Consider the following 24110-nt stretch of genomic DNA (forward strand, 5'->3'; position numbering starts at 1 on the left):
AAATTAATAACATTAATTATCTTGTTACAGTGGCATCTGAAAGTTGGTGGGCTATATTAGGCAGGGGAAGCATGTAGCAAGTAGTATGTGGCCAGTTTCTGCAGAAGGGGCATGCAGAGGGCATGACAACGAGCAGTATATGAAGGTTAGGATTGGGGAGGTAGTAAGAAGAGCCGGCAACACTGTAATCCTTCAAGTGTCGTTTATTGGTACATCAGAGAGACAATAAAACAATAGCTGACGCGTTTCGGCAAAAGCCTTAGTCGTAGCTAGGATTGCGGAGGGTATGATGGCAGGCAGCGTGTGCAAGAGAGGAGTGCAGAGGTTATTATGGTGAGCAATGTGTGTGCCCAGAAGAAGATTGTGGAGGCAATGGCAGCTGGCAACATGGGCAGGAATGGAATGAGGAAGAAATGACAATGGGCAGTTTGCATAGAATGCATTAAGGTGAAAAACCCGTGAGGGTTTACAACCCCTTTAACTGCCCTTGTAGCATGGGTCTCCTGAGGTTCATTAATGCAGTAATTGAGGATAGAGGAAGATTGTAGTTTGAGTAGTCAAATAACGTTTGTTTGTGTCATGAAACTGCTTTTTCCTGTGTTTGGCCACTGTAAGCCCTTCTACACACGGTTGGACATTCCGATGGAAAATGTCCGATCGGACCGTGTTGTCGGATAATCCGACCGTGTTTGGGCTTCATCAGACTTTTTCCGTCGGAATGTCCGACCAACAAAGTTTGAGAGCTGGATATAAAAAAATTCCGACAACATGATCCAATCGGACTTTGTCCGATCGTTTGTAGAGAATTTCTGATCGGACAAAGTGCCATGCATGCTCAGATCAAATTGCTAGACCAAAGCTATTGGCTACTAGCCTGAACGTAGTCCCGTCGTAACTAAATAACGTCATCACGTTACGAACGATCGGATTTTCCGACAACTTTGTCTGACCGTATGTATGCAACACCAGTTTCGGACAAAATCCGTCAGACAAAATCCGACGGATTTTGTTGTCGGAATGTCCGACCGTGTGTACAAGGGCTAATACATTATGCGTTTGGCCACCATATGTATAGCAATTTTTTGCAGGAATTTGATGAGAACAAAAAAATTGCAAGAAATTGAATGGCTTGTAGCAATCTGCTACCTGCTCTTTGAATCATTTATCGTATACCACAGAGTGCATTTGGCAGGCACTACTGCCACCAAACCTTCAAGTGAATAGGGTCGTACTGCAACCACAAGCCATACGCTTGGCTTGCAGTTGCGGCACAATATTTCAATACAAAATACCCATTCAGCTGCAAAAAAGGGGCATTAAAGAGGTAGCAGTTTCATTTCCTGTCAGAATATCTGACAGCTGCTTCTCTACCACCCACTAAAAAGTGGTTAACCAAAGATTGCTCTTCAGAGGGGCAGTAGAGATTGCATCTGGTGTCAACCAGCCCTTAGCGGATTTGCCTTTGGAAAGATTCCCTCTTCCCATTGCATCTGTGGAATTGGAAGTAAAAAATAAAACCATTCCTTCAGACAAAAAAGGCAGAAAAGGCAACAAAAAACCCCCCAAAACTTTACATTATAAGGGTTTTAACTTTACCTACTGTATTAAAAAAAAAAGTGTTAGCCCTTGTACACACGGTCGGAGATTCCGACGGAATGTGTCCGATCGGACCATTTTTGTCGGATAATCCGACTGTGTGTGGTCTTCATCGGACTGTTTCTGTCGGAGTATCCGACGGACCAAGTTTTCCAACTTGTCGGTAAAATTTTACGACAACATGATCCGATCGGACCTTGTCCGATCATGTGTAGAGAACTCCGATCGGACAAAGTGCCACGCATGCTCAGATCAAATTCCTACACCAAAGCTATTGGCTACTAGCCTGAACGTAGTCCCGTCGTAACGAAAATAACGTCATCACGTTCTGAACGATCGGATTTTCCGACAACTTTGTCCGACCGTGTGTATGCAACAGTTTCGAACAAAATCCGACGGATTTGGTTGTCGGAATGTCCGACCGTGTGTACAAGGGCTTAAATATTCTTTAATTTCTTGTAAACATGCTTCAATTAAGTGGTGATGGAAAGCTTCCAAAATTTCTCTAAATAATTGACACTCATCTGCTATTTTCTTGTTTCAAGTCTGGTTTCAAGTAAAAATACATTTATTCTCCATGTACAAAGTTGATAAGATCGCAGACATGCAATTGTGGGCTGTTATTTCAATGTTGTTGTGGCAACCTGTGATATTTTCCCCAGTCCTAAACACCTGCTGCAACCTAATACACGTTCCGGGATGCTTCAGGAAGTTCCATGCATCTGAAAATATCTCAATAACATATTTATGCCATGTATCATCAGATGGTTGGTGCTTTTACTTTTTGAAACCATTTTATTTTTTGTCAGAATGTTTATTGATTGTATATTTACTGTATGGAAAAAATAGAATGCACAAACACAAAAGATGTATACAAAGTGACAAAAACAAGCAATTCAAGAAAATCTATGCCCAAAACATACACTTTCAGTTTATAATATGAGCGCTGCAATAATATAAAAAAAAATTGTTAGTTTTGACAATCCAATATAAGCTTGTTTGAAAAATGTCCTATTATGTTGCGAGCACTGCCTATCTGCTGGTCATCGTTTTCCACAGTTTCCTGGTATCTCAGCATGCTTTGCAGCTTCTTCTCTGCTGTTTCCTTTCAATTTCTAAGGACTGCATACTCCATGGTACCTTGCTGCCTGCAGGCCATGATTCCTATAGTTGTGTTAAAATCATGAAGGTGCCCCTGATGACGTCACTCTGATGAAACGTGTTGGGCGGAGTCGAATGACTTGGGGGAGAGAGAGAGAGATGCTGCAAGCTGTTGGCTAGTAACTTGTCTGAGTGGTGCCTTTTACCATAGATGCAACGTAGCTCTTGCGGCCGGCAATCAGGCAGCTCTCTTTGCTTTTTTATATCCCCTGTACACAAGTAAGTATAACTTTTACTCTTTGTATTATTAAGACATTTCGGCAGTGAGCACTATAGGTTTTATTTTTCTTTTGAGCTGACCGGCTTCGAGTTCATTACCCTTGTTGGTGATCTGTTTGGCGCTGAATCCCTAAATCTGTGAATGTTCATCCATGACCATCAATCTGCCATGCTAGCTTCACTTTTGTAGCGAGGATTAAGCAGAAAGGTGAAAGTACACCTAATGGGCATAGGATGAGCTTTTTTATGACCATAATAATAAAAGAAAGCTCTATTTGTGGGGGAAAAAAAAGGAGGTCAATTTTGTTTGGGTACAACGTCGCACCACCGCGCAATTGTAAGTTAAAGTGACGCAGCGCCGTATCGCAAAAAAATGGTCAGGAAGGGGGTAAATTCTTCCAGAGCTGAAGTGGTTAAAATGCAAATCAATTTATAACTTTTTTGAAATGCATTTTTCTGGATATTTTTGTTGTTATTCTGTCTCTCACTGTTAAAATAAACCTACCATTAAAATGATGTACTGATCATTTCTTTGTAAATGTACGAAATCAGCAAGGGTTCAAATACTTTTTTTTTCTCCTCACTACTTTAAATAAACTAGAGCTTAAAAAATGGCGTACCAGGGTAAGTGGACTTGAGCATGTTAATCCGACTCCCTTACATGGGCGTTGCTGCGTTTACTGAATAACATTAGTAGCTCAATTTCTAGGTATAAAAAGAAGGGAGAACGGCTAAACATGGTGCTCCAAGCTCTCTCCAGACATTTGGTCATATGATTTCTGCTGAAGGGGGTGATCAAAGTTCAGTTTGTATACAATTGGCAAAAAAAAAAAATGGTTGGCAGTGTAGCCCTTTTATTTCTAATGTGTGTGTTTGTGTGTGTTTGTGTGTGTTTGTGGGGGGTGTTATGAAAAATGGCCCATTCCAAACAGGATATTGGACTAAACCAAGAGAATCAGAGTGGGTTTGATAATAAAGTTCCCTTCCCTTTCTGGCTCAAGCCTATGCTATTTATTGAGCCCTGAGTTAAAACTAGCTATAGAATCCAAGACCAGAATGGGTAGGGTTAACTAAAACTACAAGAGCTGCATAAAAACCTCTATTGCATTAAACAGGTTCACCTGGAAGGTGACCACCACACACACATGATAGCACAGACCTAGCTATCTAGCACTGTGCATGTGAGATAATAACAATAGGACAGAGATACTCTGTCTGTCACTAGGATTCAGGAACACAAGAAGCTATGGGCAGCAGCAATTAAACTATTAAACATAGGAGCACATGGCTATTAATCCGTTCTGGTCTGGATTTAGTAGCAGCTTTTCCATAGATGGGGCATGTGGTCTCAGACATTCTCGTTCTCTCTACTTCCTCCCAACAACCAGGGACAGGACGTGCATGCATAATATCTTTACTGGCATTTACAAATGCAGATAGTAGAGGACAGCAGATCCCTAAAGCAGTTTTCCTGTATTGAAAGTAATCTATGCCCTGAAAAATATTACCTCTCCTCAATGCCTTTTTAATGTTAAAGCAGTATTCTCTTATGCCCTGTACACACGGTCGGACATTCCGACAACAAAATCCGTTGGATTTTTTCCCATGGATGTTGTCCTAAACTGGTGCTGCATACACACAGTCGGACAAAGTTGACTGAAGAAACGATCGTTCAGGACATGATGACGTTATTTCGTTACGACAGGACTACGTTCAGGCTAGTAGCCTATAGCTTTGGTCTCGTAATTTGACCTGATCATGCGTGGAACTTTGTCTGATCGGATTTCTCTACAAACGATTGAAAAAAGTCCGATCAGATTTTTTTGTCTGAAAATTTGAGATCTGCTCTCAAATTTTTTCGTTGGAATTTCCGACGGAAAAAGTCCGATAGAGACCACACACGATCGGATGTTCCGACAATATAATCCGATCTGAGCTTTTCCATCAGAATTTCCAACCGTGTGTACAGGGCATTATAGTTTTTTTTAGAAAGAGTGAAACACCGCTCATGGTGAGTCTTCACCTATCCCACTTTCATTGCACACTAACGGGTGCCAGCCCTGTTCGTACCGATACCTTCAGGTTCGGTTCTGTCATCTGTCAGCGGGATTCCCCCACTGACAGATGAAATGTATACAGAGGAATGCAGGCAATCGGTTGTTAAGGAGCGGGCCGCCGCGTCCTTAACAACCAATGATTTTTTTAGCTGTCAGTGGGATTTCCCATCCCCACAGTGGACCCGCCTCCTCTCATGTGAACCCCGCCCCCTCACGCCGGCCTCGCCCCTCCCACTTAGCTCCCTTTGTTGTGTCCTCCTCGGGGCAGCTGCCAGGAGTAATGTGTCCTGCTTCCCCCCACCTCTGATGACTTTCCCTAGGCTGCTGCAGAACTTCTTGGAGGGGGAGGGCAAGTCTGCTGGGCATTGTAGTGCAGTGATTGGCAGCTGTGGGATTCCCAAATACCCACCTCCCCCCTCCCTTCCTGCATTTCCCCTCCCTTCCTGCATAGACAAACAATTACCCCCTCCCCCCTCTCTACCCTAAACAATAACACCCCTCCCCATCTCTCCATCCCAAACAATAACCCTCTTCCCCACCTCTCCACCCTAAACAATAATCCCCATCACTGTCTCTCCATCCTAAACAATAACACCCCTCCCCGCCTCTCCACCCTAAACAATAACACCCCTCCCTGCCTCTCCATCCTAAACAATAGCCCCCTTCCCCACCTTTCCACCCTAAACATTAACCCCCGTCATCGCCTCTCCATCCTAAAAGATAACACCCCTTCCTGCCTCTCCACCCTAAACAATAACCCCCTCCCCACCCTAAACTATACCCCTCCCCAGTGTTAAAAAAAAAAAAGTTAAAATATGCACCGTAATCCATATTGGCGAGTACTTGAGGAAAAGTATCGGTATTAATACTCGGTCTTAAAAAAACGGTATCGATGAAACGCTAGATTTAATATTACTTTAATCGTTTTTGTTCTGAAAAGATTGCACACCTAGCTTAGAGGACGTTATTTGCCTCTGTGCCATTGTCTGTGGTATTGATCTTATTTATTTTGAAAGACAATCGCGTTGCATTTCTCTCTTGAATAGCAAGGAGGAAAATCTAATGTTAGACTTACTGCAGAAGAAACCTGTAAGAACAGACAGTCATTAGAAAAAATCAGCTGGCTTTATCTTTGCTTTCTATTTTATCTTCTTGTATATTAATTCCCAAATATTGCTTCCTGTATGATATAGGAATACAAAAAACATTGTGTTGAGTAACAGGAAAACTTCATGTACAGGATTGCATTGAGAAATGATATTCACAAAAAAAAAAAAACCAAACACCTTTTTGCTACACCCGCCAGAGCTTAATTATGGGGTATTAAGCTCTGGTGAGCAGAAACATGTCAAGGGGCGTGGCTTTGGCGAGACTCATGGGCTAAGACCATTTTCAAGTCTACACTAGGGCGGCTGGACGGGAATTAGGGTGTGTGAGGAAGACCAAAGTCTCTACGAAATTCCGCAAAGGAGAGGGAGTCTGTGCTTGATTGGACACAGAATTCTCCCAAGACTTGGACAGCCATTTTAGATTTAGAGAGGCTATATATAGCCCCTTTCATGTCATTTTGGCACACCGACAAGTTAGAGAGTTTGTAGATATGGACAGACACCTGTTGATGAGGGAATGAATAAGCTTAGCTTAAGGAAAGGTTCCTGAGCAAAAGAGATATATTAGAGGCAGTCAAGTGAACCCCTCTGAGAAGTATTTTATGTTAGAGAAGGACCTTTGTGATTCAGCTTGTTATCTAATGCCGCGCAATTTGTACACTATTGGGAGCCCCACCAGGCCAATGTCCCGGTAGGCCAGTCCGGCCCTGGGGTACCTGCATAAAAAAGAAATCTTCCAGCACCTTGCAAAATGTGCCTTACTGTTCATAGTGCATCTTTGGGAAAGCAAACAATTCGTTGTTAATACGGTACCAACTATTTGTTACATAATCAAGAAAACCAAAAGAAGATGTCTTGCCTGCTCCCTTCAAGTCATAGCTGTACAGCTAGCTCCTCCTACAGCCAGATTTGTGTTTTTTTTTACTTTTTTCCACAGGTGAATGGGTAGGGGTACATTGTACCCCATACTCATTCACATAGGGTGGGGGGGCCGGTATCCGGGGGCCCCCTTATTAAAGGGGGCTCCCGGATTCCGATAAGCCCCCCGCCCGCAGACCCCGACAACCAACGGCCAGGGTTGTCGGGAAGAGGCCCTTGTCCTCATCAACATGGGGACAAGGTGCTTTGGGGTGGGGGGGGGGCCGAGCGGCCCCCTCTTCCCCAAAGCACCCCCCATGTTGAGGGCACGCGGCCTGGCACGGCTCAGGAGGGGGGGGCGCTCACTCTTCCCCACCCCCTTTCCTGACCGGCCGGGTAGCGTGCTCGGACAAGGGTCTGATGTGGACCTAGGGGGGGACCCCCACGCCGATTTTTCGGCGTAGGGGTTCCCCTTTAAGTCCATACCAGGCGACAGAGCCAACGACGCCTCCTTCGCTGGCCCCGGCTACCTGGGGACACATGCTCAAAATGAGCGGACTTTTCTCCGGGCGGGAAAAGTCCGTTCATTTCAAAAGTACGGCGGACTGGCACACACACGACCGGATTGTCCACCGAAATGCGAGTCCGGTGGAACGATTGGAGTGCAAAACTACTTTCTAAGTCCGCTGTACTTTTGGGTAAAAAAAGTCAGCCGGAGGCTACACACGGGCAGATTGTCCGGCTTACTTGAGTTTGCCGGACTTTTCCACCGGATTGTTTGATGGTGTGTACGCGGCATTAGTTGTGGTCATATGCCTTTCCCTTTGCCTGTTACAAATCCCATAGTCCATGGAACCATGAAGATTGAAAGTAGCCACCTTCTATCGGGAAATGAATTCATAGCAGCAAAAAGGGAATTTGGAGGAGGCTGAGAGCAACAGAAGATACTTTTTGGGTTAAGAATACATACTTGGATTCTTTTCACTGTCACTTTAACCAGGCCTTGGTGGTCTCGATTGGAAAATCGGTGGAGAATCTGATGGATAGGAAGTCAGGCTCCATTGTGAGTTTCTTGTATACAATAATGTACACTTGATTGCAGCTTATACCCATCTTGAACTCTGGGTTGGTTAAACAGACCTTGATGAAATGGACCAAGTCTCTGAACAGGTTCTTTCTGTTTGTCTTATGGTCTTTAGCAGCTCTGTTTTGTGGTGCTAGAGTTGGAGGCCCTGGTTTCAAAATTCTGTGTGTCTGCTCTTATGCTAGTCTGCACCTGGAAAGCCTACTTCAAGTGGTGTGAACCTTTGAATTTTTTCCTTAGGAGTGTCCTATTGTTTTTTCAGCAGGCGTGGTATGTTGTTCAACACCATCAGGTGGTTGGTTTTCAGTTCCCATTTCTTGTTGCACACACTCATTGGGGGTGACTCATGATGGTTCAGCCCCTCAATGTTAGACTAAAAATGTAGTCTCCATTCAGTAGACTCCCTTTGATAACATCAGGGAGATCCTGTTGTCAGCTATGTCTCGGATAGTGGCCTTTCTGGTGGCCATTAGCTAGTAAGGTCTCAAATATTGAGGATTAGACCAGTAAACTTCTTCACAGGAACTTCATTTTGGGTCTTAAGGCTTCCCCTTTTGCAAAAGGGTACCTTCCTTTCATCCTTGACAACATTGTGAATTATTTGTTAGCCTGATTTTGGGTCATTTCAAGGTGTTTGCACTGAAAGCTCTGAAAATGATTGGATTATGTCACTTATTCCTTCTGGAAGACATTTTATTTTAATTTCTAGGAAGGGTTCCTACAGAGTTCTGGGGGTTTATCCTACCACTATGTTAAACAAGATTTGACATACTGTCTACAGGCCTATGCCATTAGACATAAGGAAAGTCATTTTCCTACCACTGCTCAGCCTCCGTGGGCATGTCCAGGCCCTTTTGTCATCAAGCCCTGGTATCCCACGTTTGTAAGGCCGCGACTTATGCCGCGTACACACGATCGGAATTCCGGCCAGAAAAAGACAGATGAGAGCTTTTCATCGGAAAATGTGACCGTGTGTATGCTCCATCGGAATTTAGCTGTCCGAATTTCCGCCAGCCAAAAATTGATAGCATGTTCTCAATTTTCCAGACGGAAAAACTTTCTATAGGTAATTCCGATGGTGTGTATGCAATTCCGACACGCCAAAAATCACGCATGCTCAGATTCAACTACGAGACAGAAGCTATTGGCTACTGGCTATTGAACTTCCTTTTTCTAGTCACGTCATACGTGTTGTACGTCACCGCATTATAAATGATCGGAATTTGATGTGACCGTGTGTAGGCAAGACAGCTTGAGCCTAATTTCGTCGGGAAAACCATCAGAGCTTTTTCCGACGAGAATTCTGATCGTGTGTACGCGCCATTAGTCCCCACAGTACATTCTTTGCAAACCATGTACAGGTGAGGATGTGCCTAGCACTACCTTTTTTATTGAATTCTATAACTAAATGATCAATATTTGGGCACAGTTTACTTATGGAATTCCTTGTGTTTTTTTCCCAATTTATATTTATGCATAGACATATAGAAACACTTAAGTATTTTGTAAAATCAGCACCTTCAAATACTTGGTTTAAATATATATTTTGTTTTGCTGAACTCAGACAGTGTGCACTTTAAACTGATGATAAATTTAAATTAATCATCACTATTATAAACTGAATGCATAGCAAGTATTTTCGATGACTTAGTGATTAACTAAATGTAGAAATTTCTATTTGTGCCAGATTTTATGCTGGCATAAAAGCTCTAATACATTACATTCTTTATTTGATACATTAGCCGTGTTTAATTTTTATGGGAAAATTGAATACATGTTTAGGCATTTGTTATATAATTTTTAAACCATTAAAGGTGTTCGAAATGAAAAATACTTGTTGCCTATAGCAGTCAAGTTTTTGCACAAATATGATGTACAGTACAAAAGAGATCAGTGACATCTACCCCAACACACATAGCTCACATCTTTGTATCCATGTCTTCAATGAGATCTGCACTCCAACGCACTAATTACCCAGCCTCCGCACGCCAGTCAAGTAAATCATGCCTCTCCATCACATGCAGTGCTTTATCCCTCTTTACGCAGTGCTCCATGCCTCTCATTTATATGCATCGCCTAATGCCTCTATTACATGCAGTGTCTCATTTCTCTGTATTGCATGCAGTGCTTCATAACACAGTGTTATTAGGTTGCAGTGATGATATTTGGAGTGCACAGGGTGCTTAGATCATACATCTTCAGAGAAGGAGATAAAAATGAACAGGTTATTTTACTGGGTATGTATGGTAATGAAAATCTTCGTCCAAATGTCATGTGGTTTTGGATTGCAAACTCTCAGGTATGGTAATGACATGTCTTGTGCGGCACTGTTGTGGTATTCTTGGTGTATCCTTTAGTGCTGTGGTTCTCAAACTCAATCCTCAAGTACCCCCAACAGGCCATGTTTGCAGGTTTTCCTTTACGTTGCACAGGTGCTTTAAATCAGAGTCAATGGCTTGGTATTTTGGACAGCTATTTTATCTTATGCTCCGTACACATGAGCGGAATTTCCGTCTGAAAAATCTTGGATGGCTTTTACGACGGAATTCCGATCAAGCTTGGCTTGCATACACACGGTCACACAAAAGTTTGCTGAACATTTGAAGGTCAAGAACGCGGTGACGTACAACACTACGACCAGCTGAGAAAATGAAGTTCAATGCTTGCTAATTGTTTCCCAGTATGCATAGGAATTTTGCGCATCGGAATTGGTACAGACGATTGGAATTTCCGCTCTGAACTTTTTTCGACCAGGAAACCTTGGAAAAAAAAGAAGAGGGGAAAACACACTGGAATGCATTGAAAATGCAACAAGATGCACCAGAACGCATCAAAAATTCAACAAAAATGCGCATGCAGAAACACATCTGGAACGCATCTGGACTGTGTTTCTGTGGTGTGAATCGGCCCTAAAAATGTGCAGCACTAAACATGCGTAATAAACATAAAATTGCATCCAAGATAAGTGACCATTTTTTAGTGAATAAAACATGTACAATATACATGAAGAAAACACAATTATTGATAATATATGTAATAATCTGTGACCAATTATAAAGTGCATTCAACCTATACATAAACATAATCTGTGTTAATCGTCCATACACATGGCAAAGTGTGATCAATCTCGACTAGAGCAATCTGTGACCAAATGTGTCCAAAAAAGTAGCCAACCACACATGTTAGGCTTCTTTCACATGGCCGATCCGTTCAGGTCCGCCTGTCAGTTTTTCAGGCGGACCTGAACGGATGCTCCATAGAGGTCTATGGAGCATTGGATGTCAGCGGTGACATGACCGCTGACATCCGACCCGCTCTGATCCGAAAAAGTGTGACGCAGGAAAAACCTACTTTTCCATCCGTCATCGGATCGGGTGACAACGGACTCTGTGGTCCGTCGTCACCCGATCTCCCATAGGGTAGAGCGGCGCTCTGACAGGTCCATCCCTGTGCAGAGACGGACCTGTCATCTTCCTGCTCAGCGAAGATCACTCCGGTGATCCCCGCTGAGCAAGCGGATGTCCACTGGGCGGATCAGCACAGATCCGCCGCATGTGAAAGAGGCCTAACTTGAACACCCAAAGGTGTCACTTCCAGTAAATAGATCCGTGTACCTTAAGCCGCGTACACACGGGCGGACTGTATGGCCTACTTAGTCCGTCATACAATCCGACGGACAGTCCGTCCTACTTTGCGAATGAACGGACTTGACCACACACGGATGCACAAACAGTCCGACGAAAGCTTGCGCGATGACGTGTACAGCACGTACGACGGGACTAGAAATAGGAAGTCCAATATACAGCAATGCACCCTTCCGCCGTGTAAATCCTTTCTGAGCATGCGCCATTCTTAGTCCGTCGAACTAGCCTACTGACGAGTGGATTGTCCGCTGAAACCAAAGTATGACGGACAGAATTTAGAAAAATCCGAAATTCTTAGTACGCCAGACTGCATGCTGAAAAAGTCCGCTGAAGCCCACACACGAGCGGACTGTCCACTGAAATGTGTTTCGACGGACTAAGTAGGCCATACAGTCTGCCCGTGAGTACGCGGCATTAGAAGCATCAAACGGCAACAACACAACCAAGCCAAACTAGTGACCATCTAACATTAAATGGTCATAAACGCTTGTGAGATTAATACCTGCAACCCTGGCAGTACTCCGTTTTTTTTCAGTGGAAGGAACTTCAGTTAAAATGAGAACCTTGAATGGACTGAAAAATAGAACTTTCTTGTATAAATCTGTGCAAGGAAGCTAATTCCTGGATCAGGAGAGTTATGCCCTGTACGACGACAAAAATCCATTTGATTTTTTTCCGACGGATTTTGGCTCAAACTTGTCTAGCATACACACGGTCACACAAAGTTGTCGGAAAATCTGATCGTTCTGAACGCGGTGATGTTGAACACGTACAACGGGACTATAAACGGGCCAGTCGCCAATTGCTTTCATCTCATAATTTATTCTGAGCATGCGTGGCACTTTGTCCGTCGGAATTGCCTACACGATCGGAATTTAAACGATCAGATTTTGTTGTCTGAAAATTTTAGATCCAGCTCTCAAACTATGTGTGTTGGAAATTCTGATGGAAAAAGTCAGATGGAGCCTACACACGATCGGATTTTCCGACAACACGATCCGATCGCAGATTTTCCGTCGGAAAGTCTGACCGTGTGTACAGGGCATTACTGGCCAGCAGTCAAGATAAGAACTCACACTAAAGCCAGCCATATACATGGATCAAAATGAGAGACCTACTCAGTACACAAGCTTGGGCTATTCAACAAAACTCACTATGCATGCTTTAGATCAGGGTTCTCAAACTCCAGCTGTTGCAAAACTACAAGTCCCATCATGCCTCTGCCTGTGGGAGTCATGCTTATAACTGTCAGCCTTGCAATGTTTGATGGGACTTGTAGTTTTGCAACAGCTGGAGGGCCACCAGTTTGAGACCCCTGCTTTAGATAATGAGTGGTGTTACATATATGGGTTGTACTATATGTAAAGGGAAAAATTTAATCCCCATAAACACAACCTGGGCTATGGAAGGGAATGGAAAAAAAATGCCTTTCCTTGATCTGCATCCCACCCTCTGTCACTCAGTATCCAATTAGAGCAGGGATATGTAATTAGCGGACCTCCAGCTGCTGCAGAACTATGAGTCCCATGAGGCATAGCAAGACACTGACAGTCACAACCATGACACCCAGAGGCAGAGGCATGATGGGACTTGTAGTTTTACAACAGCCGAAGGTCCGCTAATTGCATATCCCTGAATTAGAGCAACACTGTGGGCATTACAATTGCTGTGATTGGATAGTTGGGCCATGGGGAGCTGGGCATTGCACAACAGTCAGCCTTGTAATCAGATTTCTGCTTTTAGTAGCTTTATAAGCTACACAAATGCACAGATGCATGTAGTATACTGTATATGTACAGTATGTAGAATTAAGTTCATTTGTTTGATTTTCTTTACAGGTTCCTTTAACCGAAGAAGACGAAATTCCATATTTGTCACTGTGACCCTTTTTATAGTGTCCACCTTAATTTTAACGGTGGGTCTGGCAGCAACCACTAGAACAGAAAATGTCACGGTAGGAGGCTACTATCCGGGTGTAATTGTAAGTTCAAATACAAGATGATTTTTCATTTGGATACATTTTAAATATTTATACATTGTATGAATTCTGATATAATAGCTATTTCTCTTAGTGAAGGTTGTCTTAAAAGGCCACTAATTATACTTTACCGGATGTCTAAATTATTTACTTTATAAATAAAGTCTGTAATCTTTAAATTATATTTGTTTCTAACTATATTCATGGTATTAACTGTATTATAGTAACTTGTTTACATGTGGCTATACAGCTATCATCATGTCCTAAAATAGAACTTTGGCAGGGAAGCTTCATTTTCTAATGTGCACATTCTGAAACGGAATCTCCTCCGACCCCCCGGCATAAGCATAGCAGCTAAGACTCTGCCGGGAGCTGTGCTTCCTGGTTTTGGTTCTCCATACAGTGGTTTGGTAAAATTGGCTGGTAAAGCCAACCTTATGTGACAGTATTCTGAACTGAATTTCTGGATTTGCTGGGATGATGTATACCTGGATGGATATTGCATGTTAAGTCTCATGCCAGGTTTCTACATCTTCATATAGCAAGTGTCCTAAATGAGCATACATAATCAAAAAGAAAAAGTGAAGAGGAGAAAAAAATGGGATTCTTTTGGTGCTTAGACTCTCAGGAATAACATTAGAAACCCCAATAATGTTAAGAAATATTACATTTTATTAAGTACAAAACTGCTTGAAACCATAAAAGTAAGGCATATCCACTTGCTAATCCTCTAAAAAGGATCTCACAATTCACAGATTAATTTCCCATTATATAGTGATATTATTTTAATACATAAAGTACATCAGAAATAATCAATCATTCACAAAATGAATAATATAATGTCTGTCGGGGATGAAAGAGGAGATCCTATTGGCCTTGACACATTTCGCAATTTGTCACACCTTCAGAAGACCTTTTTGGGCTAGATGAATATACAAACATCAATCAAAATGTAAACTTTGATATTACAAATTGAAACATACCATTCCTCCAATCATATACTCACATTAGATTGAGGATATAACATTAAAATCGTGTTGCATTTAATCCAGGCCAGGCATGGATACTTCAGAGACCCAAAGAAACAAAAATAGTGAGGTGGAAAGAAAGGGAGTGCAGAGGGAAGAGCCACCTAAATAAGAATAGCACCATACAATTACTATGCAACATAACACACACATAGAATAAGAATAATAACATACATACATATATATATATATATATATGTATGTATGTTATTATTCAATTTTTTTTATTAGCCCTGTATCTAAGTTACTTAAACGTATTACCCATCCCCTAATAAATACAAAAGGGGAGAAGTAGGGTTATAAACCTACCCGATATTTAATCGAGTGTGCTTGGATAAAGAGATTGTTACTGATGGAGTAGCTCAAAAAGAAACGACCTGGGTTCCTTTTAAAGTCCCCTACAAAAAATTTGAATTAAATAAAGCTACAAAATACCTTAGAGTAATCAATAACACCAATAATGTGGACATAAAAAAAAAAAACAGATCCAATAGTAATAAAATGATATATACCCCTTTTGGGTTCAAAATGGTTCCCCGTTCATGTATCCATGAGATAGACTACAATGTTTATTCCTAGACTTCCTATAAATAGGGGTCCAAAGATGGTGCAGGGAGGGCCCATCTTGAACCCAAATATTATTTTATTACTGTTGGATCTGATCTTTTTATCAGAAGAGATATTATCTTTAAGGGCGCATGCTGATGTGTTCTTGTCAAACTCTGCTATTCAAGCACATGCATTCGTTTGACATGCAATCCGAATGCATGTCAAATTCAGTAAAACAACAGCCATGAACATAATATGTACACATATGCACATGTAGTTGCAGTTTTGGATGGATTGGCTCTTTTCACTGATTCATTGCTAAATCCCAAATCTTAGCCTTGTACACACGGTCGGAGATTCCAACAACCAAATCCGTCGGATTTTGTCCGACAGATTTTTTCCGAAACTGTTGTATACACACGGTCGGACAAAGTTGTCGGAAAATCTGACGTGATGACGTTATTTCGTTACGACAGGACTTCGTTCACGCTAGTAGCCAATAGCTTTGGTGTATGAATTTGATCTGAGCATGCGTGGCACTTTGTCCGATCGGAATTCTCTACACATGATCGGAGTATGTCCGATCGGAGCATTTTGTTGGAAAATTTTACCAACGAGTTGGAAAACTTGGTCCGTCGGATACTCCGACGGAAACAGTCCGATGGAGACCACACACAGTCGGAATATCCGACAAAGCGGTCCAATCGGACACATTCGGTCGGAATCTCCGACCGTGTGTACAAGGGCTTAGAGGAAGCAAGTTTGTACTCTACTTAGATGCCTTTATTTTCATACGATTTTTACCAATATATTATACGTTTCTGCTTTTCTTCCTTCAGCTTGGATTTGGATCCATACTTGGAATCATTGGATCCAATTTAATAGAGAATAAAAGACAGATGGTAAGTGAAAAAGGGAAAAAAATTACAATCCTGTAGGTATTTTGCAGGAAAATGGGAAATGCGGTAAATATCAAATATTGTCAGAAAGTGTGTCTCTATTACTGTCTATAGAAAACTAGCTAGTGTGTAATATTGATGGTACTATGTAATTTAGAGCAGTGTTTCCTAAGCCATATTCCAAGGACTACTAGCTGTATATTGTTGTAGCTCTGTACATAAGAAGTAATCATTTTGCTTGTGATTCAAGATGATTTTATTAAAGCAATAAAGATACAGTTTGCATATTCTATCTACATCTGTGGTGGTGTTCTTGAATACGTTTATATACCAGGCAGTCTAAATCATAAATAAAACAAAATTACAACTTAAAACTGGACCTCGTAGTTTGGTACAACTAATCCCTGTTTGGTAGCCACTGCCACATCTAAGAACTTAGGGGAAAAAAACTTAGATCCTAACTTCTGGTGTATTTGCCAAGTGAGGGTAATGCCACTGAGTGTTCTTGGGTTTATGGGAAAGGAAAGGGTCCCAAATCGAATGAGAATTTACTCCTGTTCTGTGTGGAGTCTCTATGAGGTGTTAATGCCTGTCTGTGTCTCTGTTACATAGTTACATAGTTACATAGTTACATAGTTAGTAAGGTTGAATAAAGACACCAGTCCATCCAGTTCAACCTGAGTGAGGTGTCTACAATTGTCCCTTTCCCTGTAAATTGCACACTCCCATCAGTCCCTACTCTCAAGGAGCCCACAATCCAAGGTCATATACTAGGGCCAATTTTGGACAGAAGCCAATTAACCTACCTGCTTGTCTTTGGAGTGTGGGAGGAAACCGGAATACCCGGAGGAAACCCACGCAGGCACAGAGAGAACATGCAAACTCCAAGCAGGTAGTGTCATGGTTGGGATTTGAACCAGCAACCCTTTTTACTGCTAGGCGAGAGTGCTAACCACTACTGCTAACCACTACACCACTGTGCCGCCCCTGTTAAAGATTAATTCACCACACTTCCTATGACATAATAATAATGTATTTTATATAGGGCTTTTTAAGGAACCTTCTTTAAGTGCCTTATAAAAATAAATAAAATAAATAGTACACAAGAAAAGGAACAGTTAGGCGAAGGCTTGTCTAAAGATGAAAGTTTTGAATTTTGTTTTGAGTTTTTGAGATTTTAAATAAGGTGACTCCCTGGTGTTTTATGGGAGAGAATTTCAGAGTTTCGAGGCATAACCGGAGAAGGCCTTGCCTCCCAAAGAGGGTAGTTGGGTTTTAGGGACACGCAGAAGTTAAGGTTACAAGGCGGGGGAGTAGAGTGATAAAAGATCAGAGAGATAATGGGGTGTTATGTTGTGTGTAGCTAAACAGGCAACCATGAGGATTTAAAATTCAATGCAAAACCTGACTGGTAGCCAGTGCAAAGACTCGAGGATAAGAGTAATGCAATCACTTCTGTTGTTTTTATGCTGCAGTTGGAAAGCAGAATACAGCCCAAAAAGAATCGCTTTCAGTATATAATAATTGAGGCCATGTGATCTTAGCTGACCAAGTGGAAACATGTAAATTCTAAAAAGTAATCCTGGCCATAAAGTGCAAATAAATGAATCTCCTGCTGTGGCTAATGTATTTTGGCATGCTGCGCTGCCAGCTGTCAAAAAACCCAAACCTTGGATGCAGCCACTGTTTTTTGACAGTGCTCCTTCAACAAAAATCATTTGAAAGGTCAAAGTACTAACTGTGCAATAAACTTCAAACCTACAATGGCTTCGAATTAACTGGTTTTCTGCAGTAATTTGCCATAAAATGTGATCTGATCCTCATCTAAGTTACAACAATAGACAAAGACAATGTTCTTAAGCTGATAACACAAACCATTCAAATTTCTAATTTCTTTATTGAACATGCCCATTAAACATTCACAGTGTTAAGCCGCGTACACACGGGCGGATTGTATGGCCTACTTAGTCCGCCGAAACACATTTCAGCGGACAGTCCGCTCGTGTGTGGGCTTCAGCGGACTTTTTCAGCGTGCAGTCTGGCGGACTAAGTATTTCGGAATTTCCGTAATACTGTCCGTTGTACTCGCATTTCGGCGGACAATCCGCCCGTGTGTGTGCCAGTCCGCCGTACTTTTGAAATGAGCGGACTTTTCCCGCCTGGAGAAAAGTCCGTTCATTTCGAGCGGGTATCCAGGTAGGCGGGGCCCGCGAAGGAGACGTCGCTGGCCCCGCTGCCTGGTATGAACTTAAAGGGGACCCCCAACGCCGAAAAAAATCGGCGTGGGGGTCCCCCCCAAGTCCACAACAGACCCTTGTCCGAGCACGCTACCCGGCCGGCCAGGAAAGGGGGGCGAGCGCCCCCCCTCCTGAGCTGTACCAGGCCGCGTGCCCTCAACATGGGGGGGTGCCTTGGGGAAGGGGGGGCCGCGCGCCCGCCCCACACCAAAGCACCTTGTCCCCATGTTGATGAGGACAAGGGCCTCTTCCCGACAACCCTGGCCGTTGGTTGTCGGGGTCTGCGGGCGGGGGGCTTATCGGAACCCTATGTGAATGAGTATGGGGTACAATGTACCCCTACCCATTCACCTGTAAAATAAAAGTACAAAAAAAAACACAACACACGAGATAAAATACTTTATTGCACAGCTCCGGGGGTCTTCCGTCTTCGGGGGTCTTCTCGCCGGACTCCTCCGCTATCTTCTTGTAGCTCTTTTACTAGCGGAGGAGTCCGGCTTTCTTCCTCGCCGCCGGCCTCTTCTCCCGACTTCGGGGGTCTTGTCCCCCTCTTCGGTTCTTCTGCCGGGCCACCGCGCCTTCTTATAGCTCTTTTACAGGCGGTGGCCCGGTCTTCTGTCGCCGCTGTCGCCGCCGCCTTCCGTTCTTCTTCTTCTTCTTCTTCTTCTTCTTCTTCTTCTTCTCCAGGAGATGTTGCCTCGACAATCTCTCCGGCCGGAATGCCAGGGACGCACTGCGCGGCCACTTATATAGGGACAAGGGGCGGTGTCACATGGCTTTATGTCACATGGGTTGGTGTCACATGGTGACCCGCCCCCTTACGATGTCATAGTCCCCATGTGACATCAACCCATGTGACCAACCCATGTGACATAAAGCCATGTGACACCGCCCCTTGTCCCTATATAAGTGGCCGCGCAGTGCGTCCCTGGCATTCCGGCCGGAGAGATCGTCGAGGCAACATCTCCTGGAGAAGAAGAAGAAGAAGAAGAACGGAAGGCGGCGGCGACGGCGGCGACAGAAGACCGGGCCACCGCCTGTAAAAGAGCTATAAGAAGGCGCGGTGGCCCAGCAGAAGAACCGAAGAGGGGGACAAGACCCCCGAAGTCGGGAGAAGAGGCCAGCGGCGAGGAAGAAAGCCGGACTCCTCCGCTAGTAAAAGAGCTACAAGAAGATAGCGGAGGAGTCCGGCGAGAAGACCCCCGAAGACGGAAGACCCCCGGAGCTGTGCAATAAAGTATTTTATCTCGTGTGTTGTTTTTTTTTGTACTTTTATTTTACAAGTGAATGGGTAGGGGTACATTGTACCCCATACTCATTCACATAGGGTGGGGGGCCGGTATCCGGGGGCCCCCTTATTAAAGGGGGCTCCCGGATTCCGATAAGCCCCCCGCCCGCAGACCCCGACAACCAACGGCCAGGGTTGTCGGGAAGAGGCCCTTGTCCTCATCAACATGGGGACAAGGTGTTTTGGGGTGGGGGGGGGGCGCGCGGCCCCCCCTTCCCCAAGGCACCCCCCCATGTTGAGGGCACGCGGCCTGGTACGGCTCAGGAGAGGGGGCACTCGCTCGCCCCCCTTTCCTGGCCGGCCGGGTAGCGTGCTCGGACAAGGGTCTGTTGTGGACTTGGGGGGGACCCCCACGCCGTTTTTTTTTGGCGTTGGGGTTCCCCTTTAAGTCCATTCCAGGCGGCGGGGTCAGCGTCGTCTCCTTTGCGGGCCCCGCCTACCTGGAGACGCGCTCTAAATGAGCGGACTTTCCTCCGCGTGTGTGGGCGAGTCCGTTCATTTCAAAAGTAGGGCGGATAGTATGGCGGACTTAGTACGCCGTATTAGTCCGCTCAAAAAGTGGTGTGTGTGGTCAAGTCCGTTCATTCGAAAGTCCATGTGTACGCGGCTTTAGAGGAAAAAAATAAGTAAACCCATAGACTAATTACTTCAGCGAAAGCTAATTGGAGTCAATGTGTATTTTGAAGTCCCCATTGATAATAGTTCTCTTGAGGCATATAAATGAAAGAAGATCAGCAGACTCACCTAAGAAGACTTCACAAGACTTGGGTGTTCAGTAAACAGTAAGAATAATAGAAGAATAGGAAACGGAGACATTGAGAACAGGGAATTTAAAAAAGAAATGAGAGATGTGTTAACAGTGCATTAGTGTTAGAGCAGGGGTGCCCAACCAGTGGCTCGGGGGCCACATGTGGCCCGCGGAGCCCTCTGATGTGGCCCTCGACCTCCTGCTCTAAGATGGCAGGTTGGCAAGCCCAGATCACGGGTTGCCGACCAGCCATCCCAGAGCAGCAGTTTTTGAATGAAGCCACTGGTAGTGGAAGCAAGTGGCTGAGGAGCAGAGCCACATAAGCCAATGCTTCCTGTATGGTACCGGCTTCTGTCACAGGCAGAGTGATACCAAATGCACTCCGCCTGGGACAGCAACAGCAAGCGATAGAAGAATGGAAGGCAGATAATTAAAGGTAAGTTTACTACTAAATTCACAGTATATATGCATATATCTGTTTTGCAGTGGTTACTGGGCTGCTTTCAAACTGATCTGCAGGTGCAGTGCAGCTGTGGGTTACCTGCATTGAGCCATAGACTTCTGTTATTACCTGCGGGTTTGTTGCGCCTTCAGAAAGTGCGTCACACCTGCGGAATATAATAGAAGTTTATGGCAAAGTGCAGATAACCCGCAGAAAATCCACAGGTTCACTGAGCTGCACCTGCGCTTTGGGCAGATCGCAGCGGATCAGTGTGAAAGCAGCCTTAGGCCCCTTTTACGGTTGGTCTGACCCAAATCGGACTTTCTATTCACCTCTATGGAGCAGCAGATGTAAACAGACTTGTGTCTATTTACATCCGCCTACCTGAAAAAAAAAAAAGGGATCTGCCCCTTTCATCTGGACAAATCAGATTGGATCAGAGGGCCCATAGAGTAGAGTGGGCTGTGTCTGTGGACACAGAACTGTCATCCTCCTTCTCCGCTCATTGTGGCCCGCGACCAGTTACCAATTCACTTAAGTGGCCCTCGCTCTTCAAAAGGTTGGGCACCCCTGTGTTAGAGCAAACTGTAAATAACCCTGTTTCCTCCTCATCTGCTTGAGAGACACGGGAGGTTAAACAACCCTTACCCCAGAGGGATAGGTTGCTTCAAAAGGTACCACCAGTTGTCTATGCCAGGTTTCCATTAGGCACAGAGAGTCCACCTTTTTTCTGAAATAAAGTCTGGTATTATTAGTGTTAGGAGTATTCAGGAGCGCTGATCTGACCAGCCTCAGAAGGTCCAGTCCAAGTGTAGTTGCTTTCAGATGAGGCAGTAAAATTAGGCTTTTGAGGTCAGTGCAGGTGTGGGATGGTTTTGAAGCCTTGTGCCAATGTGCGCGGATAGAGACGGCGCCGATATTTGAAGGCAGGAAGTTGCAGTGGTTGCAGTGTGGTGTACCTGTACAGCAAATAGAAATTCATCCAGTGATCCAGGAAAATCAATCAAGAAGCAATTCAGCAGCAAGCTGGGGCAGATTCTCAAGTTGGGGGCAATCACCAAGCAGAGCAACAATCCAGCAAAAACTCCTGCCTGACAAACATTTTGCTTTTGTTTTTTTACATTTAATTCCTCTTTAATTTACCTAGTTGAAAAAAAAGAAAAGTGAGATTGCGCTATGGATGAAATTGTGAAGTGAGCCAAAATGCAATGGGTAAGAGCTGCCTCTACCTTGTATTTCCAACCCAATGGGATGGACTAGACTGTATAAAAAAGAGGGAAGTAGACTTTGCGCTATACCCTCAAAATGTAAAAAAATTTTTTTACTAAGTGAATAATAACATGCTCGTCATTTGTGCCGTAGTATATACCCTTCCACTAAATGTAAGGCCGCGTACACACGGGCGGACTGTTCGCCCAACCTTGTCCGCTGAACAGTGTTTGGGCGGACAGTCCGCTCGTGTGTGGGCTTTCAGCGGACAGTTTGAGCGGACAGTTGGACGGACAAAGTCTTTCGGAAATTCCGAAAAACTGTCCGCTGAAACTGTGTTTGAGCGAACAGTCCGCCCGTGTGTGGGCCTGTCCGCTGTACTTTCGAAATGAGCGGACTGTTCCCGCTCGGAAAGTCCGCCCATTTCGAGCGCGTGTACAGGTAGGCGGGGCCCGCGAAGGAGACGTCGCGGGCTCCGCCGCCTGGAATGGGCTTAAAGGGGAACCCCAACGCCGAAAAAAATCGGCGTGGGGGTTCCCCCCAAGTCCACACCAGACCCTTGTCCGAGCACGCTACCCGGCCGGCCAGGAAAGGGGGGCGAGCGAGCGCGCCCCCCCTCCTGAGCCGTACCAGGCCGCGTGCCCTCAACATGGGGGGGTGCCTTGGGGAAGGGGGGGGCCGCGCGGCCCCCCCACCCCAAAGCACCTTGTCCCCATGTTGATGAGGACAAGGGCCTCTTCCCGACAACCCTGGCCGTTGGTTGTCGGGGTCTGCGGGCGGGGGGCTTATCGGAATCCGGGAGCCCCCTTTAAGAAGGGGGTCCCCGGATACCGGCCCCCCACCCTATGTGAATGAGTATGGGGTACAATGTACCCCTACCCATTCACCTGTGAAATAAAGTACAAATAAAAACACAACACAGGGGGAAAAAATATTTTATTGCACAGCCGGGGGTCTTCCGTCTTCGGGGGTCTTCTCGCCGGACTCCTCCGCTATGTGTGTGTAGCTCTTTTGCCAGCGGAGGAGTCCGGCTTTCTTCCTCCCCGCCGCCGGCCTCTTCTCCCGACTTCGGGGGTCTTGTCCCCCTCTTCGGTTCTTCTGCCGGGCCACCGCGCCTGGTCCGGTGGCCCGGTCTTCTGTCGCCGTCTTCCGTTCTTCTGTCGCCGCCTTCGGTTCTTCTGCCGGGCCACCGCGCCTTCTTGTAGCTCTTTTACAGGCGGTGGCCCGGTCTTCTGTCGCCGTCGCCGCCTTCCGTTCGTGTTCTTCTTCTTGTTCTTCTCCAGGCGATGTTGACACGTCGCTCCCTCCGGCCGGAATGCCAGAGCCGCCCTGCGCTGTGACTTATATAGTGACAATGGGGCGGGGTCACATGGTATATGTCACATGGGTTGATGTCACATGGTGACCCCGCCCCCTTACGATGTCATAGTCCCCATGTGACATCAACCCATGTGACCAACCCATGTGACATATACCATGTGACCCCGCCCCATTGTCACTATATAAGTGACCGCACAGCGCGTCCCCGGCATTCCGGCCGGAGAGCTCGTCGAGTCAACATCTCCAGGAGAAGAACAAGAAGAACAAGAAGAAGAACACGAACGGAAGGCGGCGACGGCGACAGAAGACCGGGCCACCGCCTGTAAAAGAGCTACAAGAAGGCGCGGTGGCCCGGCAGAAGAACCGAAGGCGGCGACAGAAGAACGGAAGACGGCGACAGAAGACCGGGCCACCGGACCAGGCGCGGTGGCCCGGCAGAAGAACCGAAGAGGGGGACAAGACCCCCGAAGTCGGGAGAAGAGGCCGGCGGCGGGGAGGAAGAAAGCCGGACTCCTCCGCTGGCAAAAGAGCTACACACACATAGCGGAGGAGTCCGGCGAGAAGACCCCCGAAGACGGAAGACCCCCGGCTGTGCAATAAAATATTTTTTCCCCCTGTGTTGTGTTTTTATTTGTACTTTATTTCACAGGTGAATGGGTAGGGGTACATTGTACCCCATACTCA

At 45.1% G+C, this 24110-nt stretch overlaps 1 protein-coding gene across 2 annotated transcripts in view; it reads left to right on the forward strand.

Moving 5' to 3' along the window:
* TMEM255A (transmembrane protein 255A) overlaps window positions 1-24110 on the forward strand; it is a 111823-nt gene that overhangs the window by 39967 nt on the left and 47746 nt on the right. For both annotated transcript variants that reach the window (XM_077477978.1, XM_077477897.1), the window contains exons 2-3: window positions 13567-13709; window positions 16123-16185. In XM_077477978.1, coding sequence (XP_077334104.1) covers window positions 13567-13709; window positions 16123-16185 — 206 coding nt within the window. The remainder of the gene's footprint in view (window positions 1-13566; window positions 13710-16122; window positions 16186-24110) is intronic.

The sequence above is a fragment of the Lithobates pipiens genome, unplaced genomic scaffold (assembly GCF_037356315.1).
Source record: "Lithobates pipiens isolate NorthernLeopardFrog02 unplaced genomic scaffold, aLitPip1_a1.2 Scaffold_1, whole genome shotgun sequence".
In the NCBI taxonomy this organism is placed as follows: Eukaryota; Metazoa; Chordata; class Amphibia; order Anura; family Ranidae; genus Lithobates; species Lithobates pipiens.